This window comes from Amblyraja radiata, chromosome X, assembly GCF_010909765.2.
Source record: "Amblyraja radiata isolate CabotCenter1 chromosome X, sAmbRad1.1.pri, whole genome shotgun sequence".
NCBI classification, from domain to species: domain Eukaryota; kingdom Metazoa; phylum Chordata; class Chondrichthyes; order Rajiformes; family Rajidae; genus Amblyraja; species Amblyraja radiata.
In genome coordinates, this window is record NC_045999.1 from 5,799,992 (window position 1) to 5,820,144 (window position 20,153).

At 43.5% G+C, this 20,153-nt stretch overlaps 1 protein-coding gene across 6 annotated transcripts in view; it reads right to left on the minus strand.

The window, feature by feature from the left end:
- Positions 1–1,052: 1,052 nt before the first annotated feature.
- The window catches only part of hmg20a (high mobility group 20A), a 61,141-nt gene continuing 42,040 nt past the window's right edge, over positions 1,053–20,153 (minus strand). For 5 of the 6 annotated variants that reach the window (XM_033015080.1, XM_033015078.1, XM_033015081.1 and 2 more), the window contains 7 exons: positions 18,093–18,305; positions 16,764–16,896; positions 16,334–16,371; positions 12,479–12,557; positions 10,490–10,705; positions 6,181–6,313; positions 1,053–4,027 (listed from right to left, as the gene is read on the minus strand). In XM_033015080.1, the coding sequence (XP_032870971.1) occupies positions 4,024–4,027; positions 6,181–6,313; positions 10,490–10,705; positions 12,479–12,557; positions 16,334–16,371; positions 16,764–16,896; positions 18,093–18,305 (816 nt within the window). In that variant the 3' untranslated portion in view covers positions 1,053–4,023. Of the gene's footprint in view, positions 4,028–6,176; positions 6,314–10,489; positions 10,706–12,478; positions 12,558–16,333; positions 16,372–16,763; positions 16,897–18,092; positions 18,306–20,153 lie in introns of those variants that run through there. The other variant, XM_033015079.1, reaches the window with a different exon arrangement.

Sequence of the window (20,153 nt, forward strand, 5' to 3'; positions counted from 1 at the left end):
TGTCCCCCCCAGTGGGAGTATCTTCACACAATGCTCTCCATAATGTTTGGGACAAAGACCCATCATTTATTTATTTGCCTCTCTACTCCACAATTTGAGATTTGTAATAGAAAAAAATCACTTGTGGTTAAAGTGCACATTGGCAGATTTTAATAAAGACCATTTTTATACATATTGGTTTCACCATGTAGAAATTACAGCAGTGTTTATACACAGTCCACAAATTTCAGGCACCATAATGTTTGGGACACATGGCTTGCCTTTTATATGCTGAAGAGAAAACTGAAGGGGACTAGCCCCCAAAACAAGCAGAAGCTAAAGATGGCTGCAATACAGGCCTGGCAGAGCATCACCAGAGAAGACATCCAGCAACTGGTGATGTCCATGAATCGCAGACTTCAGGCAGTCATTGCATGCAAAAGATATGCAACAAAATACTAAACACGACTACTTTCATTTACATGACATTGCTGTGTCCCAAACATTATGGTGTCCTGAAATGGTGTATAAACACAGCTGTAATTTCCATATGGTGAAATCAAAATGTATAAAAATGGCATTTATTACAATCAATGTGCACTTTAACCGCATGTGATTTTTTTTTTTCTATCACAAATCTCAAATTGTGGAGTAGTGACAAATAAATAAATGATGGGTCTTTGTCCCAAACATTATGGAGGGCACTGTGTTGAATTGAAATGCAGCCTGAAGCTTATTTGCAATGCTTTATTCAGTCTGCCAGCTACCACCCAAGAACAGTGGGTTGCAAAATAGCAAAGGTAGTCAGTATCTGAGAGAGTAAAATAAACATTTTAATAAAATTGTAAATGACTATCCAATTAACCTCTGTGTGTGTGTAGTAAAGAACTGCAGATGCGGGTTTAAATCGAAGGTAGATACAAAATGCTGGAGCAGCTCAGCGGGACAGGCAGCATCTCTGGAGAGAAGGAATGAGTGACGTTTCGGGTCGAGACCCTTCTTCCCCTCTCATTGGAGATAGTGGTGTCATTTCATCTTGAAATTGGTTCAATATCCCTTTGTGGAAAGTTTGAAAATGTTTATGGAATGTTAGTTCCACTCCTTGACTTGACTATCAAAGGCTCCATGTTCACATCAAACCCTCTGCTCACCTGATATCCACGGGCAACTTCTAGTGGGAATCACTGGATGTGACGTGGACACGTACGTTTGTTCGGGAATGAGGACAGTCCCACTTTGGGTCGTGTTTTCCAACTATGTATCAGAAAGTGTGTTGGCACGGGTGAGTGACTATGTCATTATGCCATGTGAAGGTGGTACAACTCTGAACATAGCCCTGAACTTCAGCTGCTATATAATCTATCCATATATATCATTACTTGGGATTTTTCCCACATTTTTCTGGGAATCAGCATCTGCTCTCAAAATTAAGCTTACTCCTCAAGGACTCCTGAAATGTCAGGAATGTCAGCTTCAAGAAATGTGCCTTCCACCTTTATCTCACCCCTCCAGCTCAATTCTATATACCGGCCATCTCCCCCTCGACACTCTTAGGGTCTCGACCCAGAACACCAACCATCTCGTTCACTCGTCAGATACTGCTTGACCTGCTGAGTTGTTCCAGCAGTTCATTTTCCGCTCCAGATTCCAGCATCCGAAGTACTCTTGTATCCCTACTTTCCACTCCCTCTGGCTTAGAGGCAAACCCTCAAAAATAACTCCTGGTTCCTTCATCCTTTCCGCATGTCTCACTGAGTAAACTCGAGCAGATACAGCAGTACCCACTGCCTCTGTTTGCAGAGCTCAGGTATATTATAAAAACATTTGTGGTTGCAATGACATTTATGAAAAAGTATTCCCACTAGATAAGTTCCAGTGGCAATACCAAACACAAAAGGTTTTCTTTGGGTCATTTAACTGTTAATTAAAATAATACTTTACAATACTAATTGCACAAGGTCAAACTTATTTTGGGGTGCAGGCTTTAACATCATACAAAGCACATCAGTTTTTTCCCCACGTACTTCAGTCGAGGTGCTGCTCAGAAAGGGCAGCCCTTTAGTTTAGTTTAGAGATACAGCGCAGAAATAGGCTCTTCAGTCCACCAAGTCTGCACCGACCAGCGATCCCCGCACATTAATACTTTCCTACACACACTAGGGACAGTTTACACACATACCAAGCCAATCTACCTACATACCTGTACGTCTTTGGAGTGTGGGAGGAAACCGAAGATATCAGAAAAAAGATCCACGCGGTCGGGGGGAGAACATACAAACTCTGTACAGACAGCACCTGTAGTCAGGATCGAACCAGGGTCTCCAGCGTTGCAAGGGCTGTGAAGGCAACAACTCTACCACTGCGCCACCGTAGGTTGGTCAAGTTCTCGTTTTGCATGGAAGCCTGCAGAGTTTGGGTAATCTATTCCACAGTAGGGCCAGGGAGACAAGATGGGGGTAGCGTGGATAATCAGGATGCACTTGGATTCTACAATCAGCACCGATTCCTTCTCCAGCAACAGTGACCATCTCGCTGCGAGATGCATCAATGCTGACTTACAGAAGCACAGCACTGTAAATGATGGAAATCTAAAATACAAGCAAGAAATGCTAGAAAATAATTGATAAATGCCCTATAGGATTAGAAAGCAGCTGCAGAGAAACAAATTGAACATTTCAGGGCAATCATCTTTCATTGGATGGATTTAGTTCCTTATTAAAGATGGTTCTTTTCTCTTACTTGAGGCCGAGATAGATTCTTGATTAGTACGGGTGTCAAGGGTTATGGGGAGAAGGCAGGAGAATGGGGTTAGGTGGGAGAGATGGATCAGCCATTATTGAATGGCGGGGTAGACTTGATGGGCCGAATAGCCTAATTCAGCTCCTATGAAAATGTATATTGAAGGAGATACTTCAACTAGGATGGAAAAGACGTGTTATTCACTCCTCCCAACTTTCAGGGGATGGGAGCCAATTATAGCACGATATTGTCGGAAGATTTACAAGACTCGATAGCCTTAGTTACCGTGAGAGGCTGGTTGGAAATCGGCTTTCCTGAAAAACAGGTGCAGTACTTACGCAAGGTCGTAAACCTTTGAGGAGACTTGACAAAGAGGAACAGGGAAAGACATTTCCCTTGCGGAGAACACTCTCAATAAGGTGCACACATTTAAAGTAAATGACAGAAATACAGCGGATAGGAAGGCTATTTTTGTTCTCATCAGCAACTGACTGGGGTGGGAGATTGCAACCTTCAGGTGTTCCGCCCTGTTTCGACGAATGCAATCAACCCGGCGTGCACAATCAAATAGAACAAGTTGTCCGACAACTTTAGGCTGTGCACGCCATACGCAAGAAGCAACTGACTGAGGGCTGGGAAGTGATGTTAGCTTAAGTAGTTCGTTTATACCAGACATGACCATAATGGGCAGAATGGCCTGTGCTTCAAATTTTTACAATTCTATGGCACTGCTACATTAGTTAGCATTGGGGATAAAAGATGATACCAAACATTGTTTGATTTAAGGCCCTACTCGGATGGTATTATGACCAATTCCATCAACAGGTTACCCTGTTCATATCATAAATAGTCTGATATTTGGCATACCAGCCAGTGTTTCTGAAAATGACCCGGTGAGTTCCCAACTTCAGCTTATTTGCTGCCCCGTAAAGAGAAGAGAGAAAACACCCTTTTAAAACAAAACGTAATTAAATAAATGATTTTGTTTGAGCACAGAATGGCTCAATAGCTACATAACATAACATACAATCAACACAAGGAAATTTGGCAAGAGAACAATGATGGAGGAGTTAACCACGACATCAACGCTGCCAACTAACAAGAGACAACCCAGCCATCGCCTGTTGCACCCCGATGTTTGGTCTCTTGAAATGAAAGGAACAATCCTTCTCCAGGTCAGGCTAAATTTCAAGGCCAGAAACAGTAGCTGCCATTTTATTTCCATTGACAATCCAGTGGCTCCTTCCATTTCTCACTGCCCAGCTGTGTGTACAGATGTTGATGCGTCGACGGTCAACCACAATTTCAACTAGGTGAAGGGAGCAAAGAGAAAGAATACATTATAACTTTTAAAAAACCCATTATGTTTCATTAAGACTTACGACATGAAAAAGATTTAATAATCTGGATAGGGACTTTCCAGTTAAAACTACTCAGTTTAATCATCCAACATATTTTTCCTTCGCATCTGGTTTCTGCCACTATCAGGCAATATTGTTGAAAACAGATGTTAAAACCCAAAATAGTTTTATGTTGATGGGCTTCGAGTCAAATAAACATTCCTTTCCCCCTCCAATATTCTTCCGCTTTTCCCCCACGGTGGAATCAATTCCTTGCTGGGAATGCACACACTGTGGCCGCCCACACCCGTTAAACTTCATACTTCAAACTCCATCGTGGAGCAACTCATTTTTGAAGCTTTAATGGTTTCAATCAATAGATTTATTTTTTTAAAGGCACGTCGAATCTGTGTTGCAGCTTCAAAGGGAAACTTTAAATCTCCATTTTGTTGCTCCTCTGGCAAGGTTAGGGCACTAAACATATGCTGGGGCAATCATTTTTGCACAATGACTCAACTGGAAACCACCTGGAACATTAATAGGTAGACAAAAATGCTGGAGGAACTCAGTGGGCCTGAGTTTATTTGCCCAGACACTGTGATTCTGACCCGTCAGTCTATGCCTCTTCTGCAGTTACAATAAGGCCCAATAAAGAAGGGTGTAGCACAGAACTGCAGATGCTGGTTATACACCAAAGATCGACACAAAATGTTGGAGGAACTCAGCGGGACAGACTACGGGTCTCGACCCGAGACTTCACCCATTCGATAGACAATAGACAATAGGTGCAGGAGTAGGGCATTCGGCCCTTCGAGCCAGCACCGCCATTCAATGTGATCATGGCTGATCTTCCACAATCAGTACCCCGTTCCTGCCTTCTCCCCATATCCCGACTCCGCTATTTTTATGAGCCCTATCTAGCTCTCTCTTGAAAGCATCCAGAGAACCTGCCTCCACTGCCCTCGGAGGCAGAGAATTCCTTCTCTCCAGAGATGCTGCCTGTCCTGCCCAGTTACTCCAGCATATTGTGTCCATCCCAACGAAGAAGTGTCTGAAGAAGGGTTCCGACCCAAATCCTTTTTCTCCAGAGATGCTGCCTGATCCACCGAGTTACTCCAGCACTTTGTGCCTATCTAGGACCAAATGCAAGCTTGAGAAACAACATTTCATCGTCTGTCTGAGCACATTACAGCCTTCTGTGCTCAATACTCAATTCTAAAGCTTTCAGCTAACTTATCTGTATCCATCGTCCATTAAGGACTTTATTCCTCAGAGCATAAGAGGCTGAGGGGTGATCTTCTAGAGATACACAAGATCACAAGGGGAATAAGCAGGGTGAATGTACACAATCTTTTTCCTAGGGTAGAGGAATCAAGGACTAGAGGGCATAAGTTTAAGGTGAGGGGAAGAGATATAACAGGAAGCTGAGAGGCAACTTTTTAAACACAGACAGGGGTGGGTATAAGGAACGAGCTGCCAGAAGAAATTGTTGAGGTAGGTTTAATACACTTGGACAGTATAGTTTACAGCATTTAGTTTAGTGATACAGCACTGAAACAGGCTCTTCGGCCCAACGTCCACACTGACCATCAATCACCCATTCATATTAATTCTATGCTGACCCACTTTTTCATCCACTCCCTACACACCGAGGCCAATTAACCCATAACCCACACATCGTTAGGGTGTGGGAGGAACTGGAGTCACAAGGAGAACGTGCAAACTCCATACAGACAGCAACTGAGGACAGGATTGAACCCGGGTCACCGGTGCTGTGGGCCAGCAGCTCTACCAGATGCGTCAAAGTGCCTCCCCACATTTCTTTATATAATTGTCAATTCAATCTGAAGAAGGGTTTCGGCCTGAAACGTTGCCTATCTCCTTCGCTCCATAGATGCTGCTGCACCCGCTGAGTTTCTCCAGCATTTTTGTGTACCTTCAGTCTGTACCATATAGCTCCACAGTCCCCAATCATTGTCGAAACAGAACCAGCAAACATTCATTCAAGTGACTACCCAATTAAGAAAAAAAGCAAATTAAGTAGCAACACACAGAATCGACAAAAACAGCCAAGATAACCTCAAAGTGCTTTTTGATGCACGCATCTGCCTGATCTGCTCACCTGTCAAGTCGGCTAACTAAGTCACGCACTGTGGTAATGAGATTTTCACTACTTTGTGGGTTGGACAGAATAATGCCGTGTAATTTCCTCATGTAGGAATCAATGGTATCCAAGGTGGGCGTCTCCCCAGAACCTGCAACGTTAGAAAAAGATTCTAAATACAGAATTAAAAGCACGGTTAAAAACATGCCATCCGGTGGCTTCACAATGGTCTTGGCATTCCTCCAGAGAGCATCAGTTCCAGACGGAATACCTCCTTAACCTTAACCATGCCTGGTTCCCGAGTTTCACAGATTTCGTACACATGGCTTCCTCATGGGAACAGGGGATGGTCAACTGTGAGGCACTTTAAGGTTCATATTAAGTGGTGACTACAGTATACGAGTTCCCCAAGAATCTGCATCAACACCTGTGTTAGGAACACTTGGAAAAGTAACTCACTTCACCAAATCCTGTTAGATTAGGAATGACATATAGCTTTTCAGGAAGAAAATCCTGAAAATCGGGTGCCTTTCAGAGATTTGCAAAGTAGATTTTTTTAATGTGCATTAATGAGGAAAATAACCTACACAGATACAAAATCTGTCAATTTTCAGCACTGAAGTGGCCTGAAATATCTTTGCTTTGGAATCATATCCCTACCATCCATTTTACCATTACTTCTAGTTCCAAGGAGTAAATATCACCAGCAACTTGTCCTGGACCACCCATTTTGTAACAATGGCCAGGAATGCACGCCAACGCATCTCCTTCCGTAGGCAGCTTAGGAAGTTCGGCATGCCCCCATAACTCTCACCCACATCTACTGATGCGCCACAGAAAGCATTTTTCGGGGTGCATCACAGCAAGGTTTGGGAACAGCTCCATCCAAGACCGAAAAAAATTGCAGACGCAGCCCAGACCATCACGTAAACCAACCTCCCTTCCATTGACACCATCAACACTTCACGCTGCCTTGCTTCGCTGCCAGCAGCATAAACAAGGACCAGTCACACCCCAGACACTCCCTCTTCTCCCCTCTCCCATCAGGCCAGACGTACAGAAGTGTGAAAATGCATACCTCCAGATTCAGGGACTGCTTCTTCCCAGCTGCTGTCAAGTAACTGAACCATCCTGTCACCAACCAGAGCACGGTCCTGACCTTCCATCTACCTTATTGGAGACCCTCAGACTATCTTTAATCGGACGATACCTTGCACTAAACATTATTCCCTTTACCCTGAATACCGTGAACAGTTTGATTATACTCATGTACAATCTTGATGGCCGCAACAGCATAAAAAGCTTTTCACTATACCTCACTCGATACACGTGCAAAAATATAAACTAAACTGGCCTCGTTTACAAATCTGCTGTTAAATTACGAACAAGATCTGAGCTGATGTCCACAGGCAGACTAAATTGCAGCACACCATTTATTTGAACTATGGGATGGAAATTAGTCCTCAGCTGTATGAGCTAATCGCACAATAGTGACTGCACACTGAACTCTGCTTCTGATCTTCCATTCCATTATCTTGAGTGAAACAACATTTTGCAAACAGACAACAGTGTGCTTTGCACATAATGGTCTTCCCTGCCAGCCTTTTGTTGCCACCTTTATTTATGAACAATACAATCTATAGGGTGTCATTAGAGCCCATTATTGAAAGCTCAGAGCTGGTGAAAAGGCATTGTAGAATCTTGGCAACATTCCCTCTTCGTACATATATCCAAAATAGGGGGCCCCTTTCCCATTAGAATAATCAAATCTACTTATTCTTGACCAAAATCAGAACTTCATTGTCAATGTAATATAGCCAAACCTCTATAGAATCTTTGAAGACATTTGTTCACTGAAAGGAATCAATGGCTGTCAATGAGTAAACACCTACATACTTAGGAAATCCTCCGCCATTTCCGCCACCTCCAACGTGACCCCACCACTCGCCACATCTTCCCATCTCCCATGTCTGCCTTCCGCAAAGACCGCTCCCTCCGCAACTCCCTCGTCAATTCTTCCCTTCCCTCCCGTACCACCCCCTCCCCGGGCACTTTCCGTTGCAACCGCAAGAAATGCAACACCTGTCCCTTCACCTCCCCCCTTGACTCCATTCAAGGACCCAAGCAGTCGTTCCAGGTGCGACAAAGGTTCACCTGTATCTCCTCCAACCTCATCTACTGCATCCGCTGCTCTAGATGTCAGCTGATTAACATCGGGGAGACTAAGCGGAGGTTGGGCGATCGTTTCGCCGAACACCTCCACTCAGTCCGCAATAACCAACCAGACCTCCCGGTGGCTCAGCACTTCAACTCCCCCTCCCATTCCCAATCCGACCTCTCTGTCCTGGGTCTCCTCCATTGCCAGAGTGAGCAACAGCGGAAATTGGAGGAACAGCACCTCATATTCCGTCTGGGGACCTTGCGTCCGTATGGCATTAACATTGAATTCTCCCAATTTTGCTAGTCCTTGCTGTCTCCTCCCCTTCCTTAACCCTTTAGCTGTCTCCTCCCACCCTCCCATCCGCCCGCCCTCGGGCTCCTCCTCCTCCTCCCCTTTTTCCTTCCTTCTCCCCCCCACCCCCCATCAGTCTGAAGAAGGGTTTCGGCCCGAAACGTCGCCTATTTCCTTCGCTCCATAGATGCTGCTGCACCCGCTGAGTTTCCCCAGCAATTTTGTGTACCTACATTACTTTACTGATTCTCATTTAGCAAAGGGACATAAAAGCCACAAAACGACACAAAGTTCTGGAGTAACCCAGCAGGTCAGGCGGCATCATAGGTCATGCTTATTTCTGTGTATATATATGGTCTAAGCTATATAGACACACTGGGCTGTTCTGTATTTATGCTTACAATACTCTGTTGTGCTGCAGCAAGCAAGAATTTCATTGTCCTATCTGGGACACATGACAGTAAACTCTCTTGACTTGACTTGAGGTCGGCACCCTTCTTCAGACAGATTGTAGACTACGCCGAGTTTCTTCTGCCTTTTGTGCAAACCTGCATCTGCAGTTCCTTGTTTCTACATGAACGCCTCTGTTTCTGACCTAGCTTCAAAAATAGAGATTGAAACTGGAGACTTTACCTGTATTGGTCGGACCGCAACTAATCCGCAACCTGCAGATTAGATTTCAGATATCACTAAAAATGTGATGGCCATCTTCAGCCCAACATGCAAATGCTGGTTTATACCAAAGATAGTCGCAAAATTGCTGGAGTATCTCAGCGGGTCAGGCAGCATCCCTGGAGAAAAGGGATAGGTGATGTTTCAGGTCAGGACCCGTCTTCAGACTTAAAGTGGGGGTGGGGGGGAGATCTTGAGGTGAGAAATTACCTGTCAGATTAGATTATTCTTTTTCTTTTCCGAAGTCTTTTTCCACCTCCAGTTCCCCCCTCACTCCTCCACCCCTACTGAAAAAGGGTACCAGCACAAAATGTCACCTATTCTTTTTCTCCAGACATGCTGCCTGACCCGCTGAATTACTCCAGCACTTTGTGTCTATCTTTGTCCCAACTCCCAGTCTGAGTATATAAACCGTGCATGCAACAGACCATGTTTATTTTGCATCAAAGGTGCACTACACTTTCCCCAATAGTAATCAGGATGCCCTTTGTGCCCGGCTATTGTTGGTATGTTGAGTATAGAAGCTGGGATGTAATGTTAAAATTGTACAAGGCATTGGTGAGACCAAATCTGGAGTATGGTGTACAATTTTGGTCGCCCAATTATAGGAAGGATGTCAACAAAATAGAGAGAGTACAGAGGAGATTTACTAGAATGTTGCCTGGGTTTCAGCAACTAAGTTACAGAGATAGGTTGAATAAGTTAGGTCTTTATTCTCTGGAGCGTAGAAGGTTAAGGGGGGACTTGATAGAGGTCTTTAAAATGATGAGAGGGATAGACAGAGTTGATGTGATCAAGCTTTTCCCTTTGAGAATAGGGAAGATTCAAACAAGAGGACATGACTTCAGAATTAAGGGACAGAAGTTTAGGGGTAACATGAGGGGGAACTTCTTTACTCAGAGAGTGGTAGCTGTGTGGAATGAGCTTCCAGTGGAAGTGGTGGCGGCAGGTTCGTTGGTATCATTTAAAAATAAATTGGATAGGCATATGGATGAGAAGGGAATGGAGGGTTATGGTATGAGTGCAGGCAGGTGGGACTAAGGGAAATAAGTTGTTCGGCACGGACTTGTAGGGCCGAGATGGCTTGTTTCCGTGCTGTAATTGTTATATGGTTATATGGTTATGTTGGATAATCTAACTTGAAATGCTTTCACCTTTCCACCTCACAAAGTCTATGCCCTGAATTGACAAAGGTTTAATTACCTGGCAACGGTACAGTGGCAAAGCTGGACGTCAGTGCCTGCCGCAAGGTGTCCAAGTGCTGCTGAAGGAGCACATTCCTGTTGCGTTCTTGCATCACATCGATCTCCAGCTTCTCCACCGCCGTCTTCATGCTCTCCACGTGTTTCTGCAAAGCCGCGTTTCGCTCTTCATATTCTATATTGGATTTCCGTAGCTGGCGGAGCTCCCGCTCCCGAGCTGCACATGAAAAAAATAAAATGATTACATTTTAGATTTGGTTAGTGGTGAGGAGACGTAGTATTTTTTTTTTTTAACTCAAAGTACAGAAACTTAAAATAGAAAAACGTAATTGTACAGAGATGAATAAGCCCTATTGGCATAGGAGAGCAGTGGAACATGCATTCTAGATTACACAAATAAACTAATAGCATTCTAGGTTTATATCTCAATATTAGTCATATAAAATAGCAACGTTTTAACGGCAGACCTCTACAATTAGAATTACAGAGTGCTGTGTGCAGTCAGTCAGAAAGGTGGAGGCTTCAGGGGGAATAAAGCAGCAGTGTGTAGGAAGGAACTGCAGATGCTGGTTGAACCGAAGATAGACACAAAATGCTGGAGTAACTCAGCGGGACAGGCAGCATCTCTGGAGAGAAGGAATGGGTGATGTTTTGCCTAGAGACCCTTCCTCATATAAAGCAGAAGAATGCTAAATGACCCATGACCCATTTAATAAAACCTTGCCCGAATCATCCTTGGACTCGTTTCCTGCCTGATCCTTGTAAATCTCAAGTCTCACACAGTTGATCTCAGACCCAAATATACTTAACAACTCAACATTCATGTAATTTTGCTCATCCCAACAACCTGGGGGGGGGGGGGGGGGGAATGCCTTCGAGAGATTCTTGGATTATTATTTATTATTATTAGTAGTATTATAATTATTAATGCACACCCTTTTTAATGAGGAAATATAAATAAGAGCAAACCTGAAATAAGTTTATTCTGTTTAGTATTCAGATTATGGGATGAGTGTGAACTGTTTCTATACACTTTGTATTTAATCTAGGATTGTGCTATGCATTGTGATAATATACTGAACTGTATGCAAAAACAACATTTCACTGCGCTTAGGTACAAGTGATAATAAAGAAGCATTGAAATTATTTTAAAATGTTTACAATGATGGAAGATTGAACAGGGTAGACAGAAGTCAATTGTTTCCAGTTATTACTACAGGAACAAAAGGCTTGGTACAAATTTGAATCGGAACCATTTAGAACTGAAAGGCATGAGAAAATTCCCCACATTAAGAATAATGAAGCTGTGGAATCCCGGGTCAGCTAGTGGTATTTTAGACCAAAGGCAGTTGAAAGGATATGTGAACAGAATGGTCAAATGTGACAAGAACTTAGCTGAAATGGTCTGTTTGGACCAAAAACATGTTTTCTATGTGTATCTTTGCTTTTATTCCCCCTCCCCCCCCCCCCACCTCTTCCCCCCAAAGTTGAAAGGATTAGAATGTCGAAAAGTACAGCTCAGGAAAAGGTCCTTTGGCCCAAACTGTCCATGCCAAATATGATGCCACGTTAAACTAATTTCCTCTTCCTGCACATTATTCATATCTCTTCCCCCCCCCCCCCCCCCCCCCCCCCCGCTTGTATGCATGTCCACATGCCTATTAAAAGCTTCTTAAATGCCACTATCAAATTTGTCTATACTGCCACCCTGGGCAGGATTCCAGGCATGAGCCATTTCGTGTAAAAGAAAATTGCTTCACTCATCTCCTTTCAACTTTGCCCCTCTCACCTTAAAGCTATGCCCTCTAGTCTCCAACAAAAGGTTCTACCCGTCTACTTTATCTATGCCTCTCATAGTTCCATCAGGTCTCCTATCAAACTCTGGCATTCCAGAGAAAACAAATCAAGTTTGTCCATGTGCAACCTCTCTTCATAGATAATCCAGGCGCCATTCTGGCCCGTCTAGAATATTTATATTGGCTCTTCCTACCTTTACTGTGGTCCAAAAATTCTTCAGAGAAAATAGGAATATCCAACACTGATTGATCCTTCAGGCCAACACCTTGCTTCTGTAACATAAAATGTGCCCAATATATTTATATAGATATAAATATATATCTATATATATTAGTTTGTGGTGCAATATTGCGTTGGGGAACGGGTTGGTTTGGGGAACCAAGCCTCCCGTGTGACAGGGACCCAACGGTTCTCACTTGGTCTAATGTATGTGTTTGAAACCAGAGCACCCAGGGAAAACCTCACAGGTCACGGGGAGAACGTACAAAATCCGTACATACAGCACCCATAGTCGGGATCGAACCCGGGTCTCCAGTGCTGCAAGCGTTGCAAGGCAGCAATTCTATCGTTGAGCCACTGTGCTGCCCTGGGTTCTTAGATATACTTGGGTTCCGAGTGTGGAGTTTGCACGTTTTCAGTGTGTATTTTGCTCTGGTCTCCTGCTATGTCCCACAGCTGTGCAGTTTGATATCAATTGGCCACTGTAAATTACCTCTAATTATATTTAGGTGTGGGGTAGCCTCTAGGGGGAATTGATGAGAATGAATGGAGAATAAACATAGGTTTAATGTCAGATTAGTGTAAATGAGTGGGTGAAGGTCAGAGCAAACATCCATGTTGGTTCTCGCTATGACTCCATGTCTTCAAGTACATTGCTTGGAATTCAAAATTATCAATTACCTTTGCGCCCCCATGAGCTGTTCAGTGTCGGACGTCGTGTGCTGTTGAGCAACAGGTATCCATGTGCTGTTTAGGGTTAGTCCCCTTTTCCTTTAACTGCATCTCTCAATCAAGATGCATTTCACTTTTATGCTTCACAGAACACTTCACAGACAAAGGCACAAAATCATGATTTTTTTTTAATTAATTGGAGTCCATGCCAACCTACAATTCCTGTACACTGGCACCATCCTATACACTGGGGACAATTTACATTCTTTACCAAAGCCAATTAACCTACAAACCTGCACATCTTTGGAGCGTGGGAGGAAACTGGAAGACCCTGGAAATACGTACAAACTCCATACAGGCAGCACCTGTAGTCAAGATCGAACTCGGGTCTCTGGCGCTGTAAAGCAGCGTGCTGCTAAATTTACACAGTAATTAAATAATTTACACGATAATTAAAATCCATTTTGTTCACAAATTACAAATCATTGTACTTTCACTGACCCTATTTGAAGCGACATTAGAAATTGCATGATCATAATGTCATGCCTATTAATTATTACTTCATTGATAAAGATGGCCTTAATGTCAGTAGAAAACCATTGGAGTCTTGCAGCTCAAAGCTACAGATAGTTGAGTCTGTGATTATCTGGACAGACATTTTAGCCTCTTGACTCTCACAAGTTCCACGGTTTATTTCGATACATAGATTCCAGTTAATGGCAGCAGGCAATGAGCTGGAGTCTGGAAAATCATTCCCATATACAATTATAATGCCCAGAAAGCAATTTATTTGCTTATTTTCTCAGGAATAGCACATTCCCCTGTGGAGATGGTGTTATTGCCAAGGTTGCGAAATCTAATCTCTCAATGCATAGGGTTTTCTTTGATGATGTTAACCTTGCATCTGCCACTTTCCTTATGATACTTTGTTCATCAAAGACTGACCAGAAGAGGCTAAAATATCTGCTGCAACATGAGCCTGAAACATATCACACTCAACCCTACTACCAAATAGGATTTCACCATGGCACTAGTCAATGAGCAAGGAACTGCAGGTGCTGGCTTACAAAAAAAGACTGTAAGTGCTGGAGTAAGTCAGCAGGTTGGGCAGCATCGTTAGAGAACATGGATAGGCGACATTTCGGGTTGGGACCCTTCTTCAGACTAATCTGCTATGAGAACGTGCAAACTCCACATTGATAGTACTGCTGATCGGATGACATCGGATGGAAGCTGCATACCAAATCTCGTTGCGCTTATGTGCAATGACAATAAAATATATTATTATTATTATTATTATCATCAGATAACATTTGTAAGCTATTTGTGCCTCACAGGTCCAGTTCTGATCTCCATTGCTGTCAATGTGGAGTTTGCATGTTCTCAAAGTTAGTGTGGACCAGGCTAAAGAAGGGTCCCAACATGAAACATCACCTATCCAGAAATGTCCTCCAGAAATGCTATCTGACCCGAGTAACTCCAATAATGTCTTTCTTTGAAAAACAGCATCTGCAGTTCCTTGTGTTTAGCTCCGAGTACTCCAGCTTCCTTCCACATCCCAATAATGTGCAGGTAGTTGAATTCTCTATATTGTAAATTGCCCCTGGCATGGAGGTGAGAATGAGAATCTGTGGAGGAGCTGAGACGGTGGGGTGAATAAAATGGATTATGGTAGGATTAGGGAAAAAATGTGTGGTTGTTTGTCAGCATGGACTAAGTGGGTTGAATGGCTGTTTTGGTGCAGCATCTTTCAAAAACTATTTGGGAAAGATCCTACAAATGTATTTATTAATGATTTGTACGAGGGGATTGAAGCCTTTGTGGGAAAGTTTGCGGATGATATGAAAATAGGCGGAGGAGCAGGCAGCATAGAGCAAGCAGGGACTCTGCAGAAGGACTTGGACAGGTTGGGAGATTGGGCAGAGAAGTGGCAGATGGAATAGAGTGTAGAAGAGTGTGGAGTCGTGCATTTTGGCAGGAAGAATAAAGGCGTGTAGACGATTTTCTAAATGGGAATCCAGAAATCAGAGGTGCAAAGGAACTTGGGAGTGCTGGTGCAGGATTGCCAAAAGGTTAATTTGCAAGTCGAATCAGTCGTAAAGAAAGCAAACTCAATGCTAGCATTTAATTCAAGAGGGCTTGTATACAAAAACAGGGATGTAATGTTGAAGCTCTATGAGGTGCTGGTAAGGTCACATTTGGAATAGTGTGAGCAATTTTGGGCACCATTTCTGAGGAAGGATGTGCTGGCTCTGGAGAGGGTCCAGAGGAGGTTTCCAAGAATGATCCCAGGAATGGGTCGGTTAACCTATGATGAGCGCTTATTGCCACTGGGCCTGTACTGGCTGGAGTTCAGAAGAATGAGGGGGAACCTCATTGAAACGTACAGAACAGTGAAAGGCTTGGATAGAGTGGATGCGGAGAGGATGTTTCCACTGGTGGGAAGTCTAGAGCTCTAGACGTCATAGCCTCAGAATTAGAGAACGTTCTTTTAGGAAGGGAATTAGGTGAAATTTCTTTAGTCAGAGGGTGGTGAATCTGTGGAATCCTTTGCCACAGAAGGCTGTGAAGGCCAAGTCAGTGGATATTTTTAAGGCAGAGATAGATTTTTGATTAGTTCAGGTGTCAGAGGTTATGGGGAGAAGGCAGGAGAATGGGGTTAGGAGGGAGAGGTAGATCAGCCATGATTGAATGACTGAGTAGACTATTCCTTATGACCTTATGAAATCCATTGATCCTCGAGATGTAACCCGTCCTTTTTTTTAACCTGATGGAAATTTCCTATAAACCGTTGCGCAAAATTGAGAGAACACCTTTTCTGAAGAGAGACATCTTTCTGAATACAACAATTTCTAAAACCAATTCAAATTAAGTGATGGGTTAAGTTTTCACATTAAAACCTAACCCATGATAAAGCCTGCCCTCCACATCTACCACCCTGGTGAGATACTGGATGACTGAAGACCCCCAGTCTGTACTTTCAGTAGAAGGTGGCAGCTAAATCATTTGCTTTCCCAACCATTTGCTGATGTCCTTCAGATAGACTCTGGCATATTGCTTCCTGTCTTCAATCACGCAAACTTATCTTTATTAGAGATTTTTATTAAATATATTGTTCCTTCGCTTTGGTGCTGAAAAAATATAAGACGTGCCTTACCTCTGTAACAGGAATGTTATTGGCTCGAGATCCTTCATCTAAAGGGCAGGGGAGATATAAAAATAACATTCCACGTGTTAATATTTGGAGAAGTCAATCCATTTATAATGTCAGATTCTAACCTCCAATCGCTCCCTGGATCAAGTCAAAGAACAATGTTTTCTTTGGGCTAGTTTTATTCCTTCTCTGCTGAATATGTACGTTAATCTGAGAAATTCAATCTTTTATATTCTGGCCATCTGAGGGAGTTGTGTCTGCACTTGGCTACAAACGTTTAGCGTTATAAAATGCCTTCATGCAGACATTTAAAAAGGAGTACACTGAATATAAAAGGGGTGAAAAAAGGTACACATTTCAGGTTTTGAGAGCTAATTCAAGCTGTAATGAAACAGCTGACACAGCTTCAGTCAAAACAAGCTTCAATTATTACCTTGGCTAAGCCCTTTTGTCCGTCGTTTATCATCTGCTTTCTGGCTGAATCTTTTGTAAGCCTCAGTCTGTTGGTACTGCTCCAGTTCCTTCATGTAACGCTCTTTGTCTTTCTCTGCCTCATCTAAATAATGCTGGACAGACAGACAGAAAAGAATGATCAGGGATGGGGTGCATTAAGAATTTATACGGGGATAATGCCAAGCAAAGAACACAAACTGATCAGTTATTCACCCAGACATCAGCGGCGGGGCATGGCAGACAGACAAATTGCGTAGTCACAGGGGTACACTGTGATTAAAAACCTCAGTTCATAGCCACTTGTAACGATCTCTGCCTGGTGGTTTTATGATTTTTTAAACTAACAATACCTGACTGCAGATAGCATGTCCTTGCTGACCCAAGTAAACATACGATTCCAGCAAAGAATTGTAATGAACCAAATCAATTCCCCAGTCAGTTGTATGACTGCAGGCTGCTCTAATGCTAAATGCATGCAGACAGAGCTTGTGTGATAACACGTTAGATGTTAAAGAACAATGCTTTCCATACAAAATCTCATATTTAATTCAAACCACACAGAACCACTTTTCTTTTCATTCCCAACCTTAAAATGTTTCAAAACCTCAGTCTAAGATGATGGTTGTGTTCTTATTTATTTTGTATCTTAGTCTTTACATTGACCCCAATTATGGAACCTTGGTCTTTACTTTGTCCATAAAACATTAGGTGTCGATGGTAGAGGAAACCATTCCAGATTCATTCAAATGCAACTGAATGCAACTACATTAGGCGGATCAGTGATGCAGCTGGTAGAGCTCAAAGTGCCAGAGACCCAGATTCAATCCTGCAGGTGATCGACGGGCAGTATGGGACTCTTTCCATGCTGTATCTCCACACTAAAAATCTAAACTTAAACAAACCAATTTTATCAACAGGAGAAATCATGCCTAGACACTTGTAGGCATACAAATCTGTTGCTGCAACAAATCACATCTTCATGCTCACCATCCCATACATTAATGCATGCTCTGTTGATCATGTTATGGAGAAGGTCTTCTACTGTAAGTAATCACTCAGATTGCATCTATGCGGTCAACAAGTGGATTTTAAGGCAGAGATCGACAAATTATTGATTCGTATGAGTGTCGAGGGTTTTGGGGAGAAGGCAGGAAAGTGGGATTAGGATGCAGAGTTCAACCATGATTGAATGGCGGAGCAGACTCGAAGGACTGAATAGCCTAATTCTACTCCTATAACTTGTGGACTTGTCAACAGCTGTGGAATGTCAGATACGTTACACTTGGTTTCCAACCCAACGTTTCAATACCTGTTTATCGTCCGCAGGCAGTTTACTCCATTCATTCCCCAACATCCTCGTGATTTCGGAGAATGGCACATCGGGCCGTTGGGATCGAAGCTGCTCCCGGCGCTGGTTGAGGAACCTCACATACCCAGTGAGCGGGGCTTTGGGAGCATTGCTGTCCTTGGTCGCTTTTTTCCTTTTCCTTCCCTTGGGCCAGGCTGCCTTCTTGACAGATTTCTGCGCAATAAAAGTCAAAGAAAAATAGAAACTAGGAACTGCAGGTGCAGGACACAAAGTGCTGGAGTAATCCAGCGGGTCAGGCAGCATCTTTGGAGAACATAGAGAGGTGACATTTTGGGTCGGGACCCATCTTCAGATCCTCGAAGGAAGTTTTTTTTTTTTTAAAGTCAAAGAAACTAGAGTGGCTTTATGTAAGTTTCCATACATGGCATTCCAGTTTCTGTGCACCACACACACACACACACACACATTACACTCAACACTCCCAAGCCACAAGCAAAAGCAGAAGCTAATGTTCACTGTAGACTTGATTCATTCTCAGCCAGAAGAATCACCCAACTTTAGTATTGGCTTCAGCAAAACACTGTAAGTGCTTTTCAGTGGTTAGGCTTAGAAGGAAATGGACAAACGATGTTCAGGTTGGGACTCTTCTTCTGACCGATTTAATATTGCCTTGCCCAGCTTCCATTCAAATCAGTAGTTTAATGCCCCTGTCCCACTTAGGAAACCTGAACGGAAACCTCTGGAGACTTTGCGCCCCACCCAAGGTTTCCGTGCGGTTCCCGGAGGTTTTTGTCAGTCTCCCTACCTGCTTCCACTACCTGCAACCTCCGGAAACCTCTGGAGACTTTGCGCCCCACCCAAGGTTTCTGTGCGGTTCCCGGAGGTCCTCCGGGAACCGCACGGAAACCTTGGGTGGGGCGCAAAGTCTCCAGAGGTTTCCGTTCAGGTTTCCCAAGTGGGACAGGGGCATAACCTATTGTATGGCATGTCTACGATTACTTTTTTTAAAGAAAGTACAGGATGTGGATGTTGCTATGAAAGTAACATTAAAGCCCATAACCAACGGCCTTTGAGGATTAAAAGTACCCGATGTCTTGGCCTCCTCTGCCATCTGTGCCAATGAATTCCACAGATTCACCACCCTCTGGCTAACGAGAGTTGGTGATGAGCTCCTTCTTCGACCACCATAATCCTTCCAGTGAAAGTGCTCCCTCAATGTTGTTAGGTAGGATAATACAAAATTTAGATCCTGCAAGGAAGGATCGCTGACATTTCTAAGTCACACGGGGTATTTAATCTTAAGGAAGGCTGCGACTGATTTACACTTGCCTGCTAATCGTAACCATCTTGGTGATAGGTACACAAAAATGCTGGAGAAACTCAGCGGGTGCAGCAACATCTATGGAGCGAAGGAAATAGGTAACGTTTCGTCCCGAAACCCTTTGGGTTTCGACCCGAAACGTTGCCTATTTCCTTTGGGTTTCGTCCCGAAACGTTACCTATTTCCTTCGCTCCATAGATGCTGCTGCACCCACTGAGTTTCTCCAGCATTTTTGTGTACCTTCGATTTTCCAGCATCTGCAGTTCCTTCTTGAACACTTGGTAATAGGTAGTGTTGGAGTAAGTGCAGCTCATTATGCAGTTAATGCACGTTGCAGCCACAGTGCATCAGTGATGCAGATGATGCGTGGGTTGCCAATCGGTGGGAACAGAGGATAATTGCCACTGCTGTGCATGAACCACAGCAATCATGTATGCAAAGGCAATCAGATTAAATGCTTTCCATCTTTGCAGCCACAAAGTTCTATTAGAACACACAGTACAGCACAAGAACAGGCCTTTCGGCCCAAAATTTCTGTGCTGAACACGATGCCAAGGCCAACACTTATCTGCCTGCACATAAACCATACCCCTTCATTCACTGCCGATCCAAAAATCACTTAAACGCCACGATCATATTTGACTCCCCCACCACTCGTGGCTGCGTGTTCCAGGCACCCAACACCTTGTGTGTGTAAAAAAAAAACCTTGCCTCGCACGGCTCCATTAAACGTTGCCCCC